The 4,293-nt window shown below is 57.9% G+C and overlaps 1 protein-coding gene across 1 annotated transcript in view; it reads right to left on the bottom strand.

The window, feature by feature from the left end:
* The window catches only part of LOC104466322 (opioid-binding protein/cell adhesion molecule homolog), a gene marked incomplete at its 3' end in the record, with an annotated part of 7,996 nt that extends 4,358 nt beyond the window's left edge, over positions 1 to 3,638 (bottom strand). Inside the window, exons 1-3 of the mRNA XM_010079706.1 lie at positions 3,566 to 3,638; positions 2,947 to 3,142; positions 1,647 to 1,879 (exon numbers count right to left, since the gene is read on the bottom strand). Of these exons, the coding sequence (XP_010078008.1) occupies positions 1,647 to 1,879; positions 2,947 to 3,142; positions 3,566 to 3,638 (502 nt within the window). The remainder of the gene's footprint in view (positions 1 to 1,646; positions 1,880 to 2,946; positions 3,143 to 3,565) is intronic.
* Positions 3,639 to 4,293: the final 655 nt, after the last annotated feature.

Raw genomic sequence — 4,293 nt, 5'->3', positions numbered from 1 at the left:
CGTCCCCCTGCCGCCGCTGCCCTGAGGGCTGCCTCCTCGTGGCCAGAGGGTCCACGAGCTCCCTTTTGAGCCCATGCTTCGGGCCAGGAGAGCTACACCCAAAACAGGGCTTCGCTCCTGCCCTGCCACTCACACGCTCCGCTCACATGTGCGGGACTGAACACATCTTCAGAAAACCCCTTGCTCCTCCCAGGACAAGTAATGGTCCACATGAAGCGCCCTGGTAGGAACCTGGATCTTCTCTTGCCCTCAGGCACCTTAACTACCGTTCGCACACCTTCGCCTGCCCGGTCCTGCTGAGGGCCTGCGTCGCGGCCCTGCTCCGAAAAAGGAGGGAGGGGAGTGGGCGTAGAGCACCACGGCCAGACTGCCTCATTCCAGGAGGTGCGACAAGCTCGGATACCTCACCGGTGTTGACGGAATGGATTAGCACATTACAGAGCTCTCAGGATAAATACCTGAAACTCCACCTACAGACAGCTGCTACACACCTCAAAAAGGGGCAGAGGGAGAAGCCCCGCACAAGGCGATGGAGGGGATGCTCCCTGCGGTCCGCCGCGCTCCTCTTCCCCGGCCGAGCGGTGCCCGGTGAGGGGCCCCGCGACACGCTCTGGTCGAGACCAGGCGGGAGCGTCCCTCAGATGGGTGGCCGCGATCCCGGCCTGCCTCCTCCAAAGGAGAAGCATACATGAATACACACAGATTTGTGTCGGAGACGTGTCAGGGCCGAGAAATTGCTCAGATGGGCTCATTGCAAAATCAATACCCATCGGCCGCACAAAATTAAAGGAAAGATTAGGTCCTGGTTTTATACACGCTTCATTGTAGTCCGAGAGCTTTCTACTCGGCCCAATAAATCTTCTTTAGGAGGATTAGGAAACTTTCATTATCTTTATCTCACCTGAACGAACACTAACGCTGAAAAATTAATCTAGAGACAGGACAAAAGCCGGTGGCCGGTGCCAAGCGGCGAGATTCCGGAGGCGGATTGCCCCGGTGCGCTACCGGCATCTCTGTTTTTTGCCCCCCCCTTGACACAGCCGCAGGAAGACCGCTCAGCGACCCGACGGCATCCGCAACGCCGACACGCACGCCTGCAAAACCCTACGCACCCTTCTGGGCCCCATGGCGGCTCTGACACGCTTGAGTGCTCCGCCCTCTCTGCCGGATGGTGACCTCTCACGTTGTCGGAGGTCCCTGCACCGCCGTGCTGAGCGGCACTCTGCTGCCAGCTCTCCCAAAGCATCTTCAGAATCTTGCCCTGGCACCTTATGAGCAATTCCCCCGTGTGGCCACCTGACCCAGGTGGGTCCCATGAGGCAAGGATGGCTCCCTTTCAAATCTAAGACAGGCAAAGGAGCAGGAGGAAGAGGACATGGGCTTCCAGTTCTCAGTTGTCCTCGGGCCCGTGCTAGGACCATACAACACAGCAAGGCCAAGAGGACTCAGGTGCATCTCCTCCCTGGTGTGGCAAGGCGTCGTCCGCTCCTCTGTGCCCACCCCGGTCACAGCCCCAAGCGACAGCTGTTCATCTGATCCCTACACATTCATCACCAAGAGGGCCTCCCAACCCTTCCTACATACAGCCAGCCTTTGGTCCATCTACAGGTCTGTTCAGCATTAGCACGCCGCATGCAAAGACCTACCTTGCACGATGAGATGGACGCGTGAAGTCTTGGGGTGATTGTCTGTCTGCACCGAGCAGGTGTAGGGGCCCTCGTCGTAGATGTCCACGTTGTGGATCTTGATGCTGTACTGGGTCTTGGTGTTGGACAGGATGACCACGCGGTTGTCTATCGACCACTTGTCGTTGCCGGCATACAGGATGGTGCTGCGGTTCAACCACGCCACCCGCGTCACCCGGTCATCCACGGTACACCTGCAAAATAAAAAAAAAAAACCAGAGGGTCACCTACATGGGGCAGCAAACAAAAACCCCACTACGTTCAACCTCTGCAGGCTGCGCACACCTTCCCCCTCGCCCTTTCAGCATGTGCTCGATTGCAGATGAAGCTGTAAGATTTGCTGACAGCTCAGCTTGTCGGCATGGCCCTCCGGCCGGCCCCGGGGCGATCTACACGCCCGCTGCCGGGGACAAGGGGCTGCGGCACAGGCAGGGGGAGAACGGTGGAAGAGAAACGGACGGAGACAGCACAGCCGGCACACCGGGAAGAGAAGGGAACATTGGGATAGGCAGCTGTAAATCCTACAGGTCCCTTCAGAACACAGCACAGTTATGGCCATCCTTTACTTCCTGCCTGGCTCCCGCTCTCCCCACTCCGGGATGAGCCGAGGCTCGGGAGCTCCGCTCCACAGCTCTGACTTAAGACCACAGTGGGGCTGGGAGGGAGGAAGGGAAATACAATGTTCCCAGAGACCAGGGCTTTTTCGTGCCATTTAACAGATTTCTCTCCATCTACTTCCATCTGGCCTTCGCTGCCGCCACACCACCCGCAGCCAATCCCACCATCATTTGGCCCCATTGGGAGACCAGAATTTCTCAGGAGCTTTGCCTTCACCTTCCAAGGACCTCAGTCAGGGATCTTTCTCTCTGCATTAAACCAAAGCAGGGAAGGGAAGCTAGAGGCTAGCTCTTGCTGCTGCCGGCATCGCTCCGGCAGCTTGGCACGGCCAAGATCTTAGGGACAAGGCACCTACGGTCCATCGAGACACTCACGCAAGACGCTTTCTGCAAGCCTCTACATTCACAGACAGGCTGGCAGGCTGTCCCTCTCCTCTTCCCTGCCACGGCACCTCTCCTGCTTCGGGGTGATATATTCCTCCCTTGCTGGGATCGCACAGCAACACCTCAATCGCAATTATTAATCGGGCAGGGGGAAGGGCCGATGGTTGGTGTGCTGGAGGGTTCCCCCGGGCGCTTGGTTCCGAGGAACCGGCCGTATATTCTCCAACATACCAGTCATTTTCCCCTTGCAGGAGTTATACATCTCCACCAGACGCATGGCGTACAGACACCAGGAAAGACAGATGGCCCTCCGCTCCTGCCACGGCGCCACTGGCACGCCAAGAGCCCCGGTGCCGGCAGTGGTGCTGGCTCCGCTGCACCCGATCGAGGCGGCCTCATGCCGGGGGGTGGCGGCGTCCTTGTCGGGAAGCCGAGCCCTCGCTTCATTCCAGTGAACTGGGGGAGAGGTAGGTGCGGCGGAGTGAAGTTCGGCCCCGGGGGATTCCAGTCTAGTGGACTATTACCGCTGTCTCACTTCATTATAATGAATAATAAAGAGATACTTACACGGCGCCTCTGTAAATTATTCATTGCGTGCACTGTGAAATCAGGGCAGCGATATGTAAAACAGACAACTTGCATGTCTGCGCTCGTATAAATACCCAGACTATGGCCCCACGAGGTCCACTCGGCTCCCCTCATTAGGGCTGACGCGCGGCAACTTAGGTTCGGAGCGACGGGGACAAGGAGCCCGTGCCGCTGTGGGCCGTTTCCGGAGGCGCCTTCTTGCCGAATCTTGCTTTCCCACCGTGAGTTTCCCCTCGCCCTGGGCTTCCGAGGCAAAATATCGACCAACACCTCCATGTGACGATGCCATACCGGCTTTGTTACCAGCCCAGGAAAGCCACCTCCCGTAGCCGCTACTGTACCAGCGCTCCCTCACCTGCCGCATCGTCTCTCCTACCTCTTCCCATTTGACCAGGATTAGGATAATGTCTCCAGTAAGCAAACAGGTAAAGAGACTTGTGCAAAGTGTTTAGATAAAGCGGACAAGCTCTGACAAAGCTGCATAACAACACAGGCCAGGAGGTGTTCCCTCAAAGGGATCTAATTAGGAACAAGGACAAAGATGACGCACCAGGACCAGTCTTCTCAAGGTGCCGTATCCATCTCCAGACCAAACCCTGCCCTACCAGTCCAAGAGGGACATGAGACCATAAAGCACCTGCCAAACAGGCAGCAGATAACCCCATCCGGCTTCCACAGTTCACCCATAAAAAAGCCCATGGGTGGGGTGGGGGGCCGCTCCCGGGACCGATACTGTTCATCCCAACCTAAGCCCCCTGCACCCACCTCATCCTGGCTGCCCCTCAGGGTCCTTCTTGCTGCAACACAACCCAACCCCTCTGCTCCTGCACATCTGCATCCCTTTTAGAACCTGGCAGCCTGCACACAGAGATGTTTCACCATCCACAGCCCTTGGCCTGCCCCCCACCGCCACCACTCTCGGCCAGAGCAGCATGCCGGGGAGCCTCGAAGGGTGGGCTTGCCCCGAGCTCCGGACCCCCATCGCTCACTCTGAGAGAAGTCTCCTCTCAGGCAATCAA

Source organism: Pterocles gutturalis, unplaced genomic scaffold, assembly GCF_000699245.1.
Source record: "Pterocles gutturalis isolate BGI_N339 unplaced genomic scaffold, ASM69924v1 scaffold10921, whole genome shotgun sequence".
NCBI lineage: Eukaryota > Metazoa > Chordata > Aves > Pterocliformes > Pteroclidae > Pterocles > Pterocles gutturalis.
Note: the sequence above shows the minus strand (reverse complement) of the source record. Positions and strands in the feature narration are given on the sequence as shown.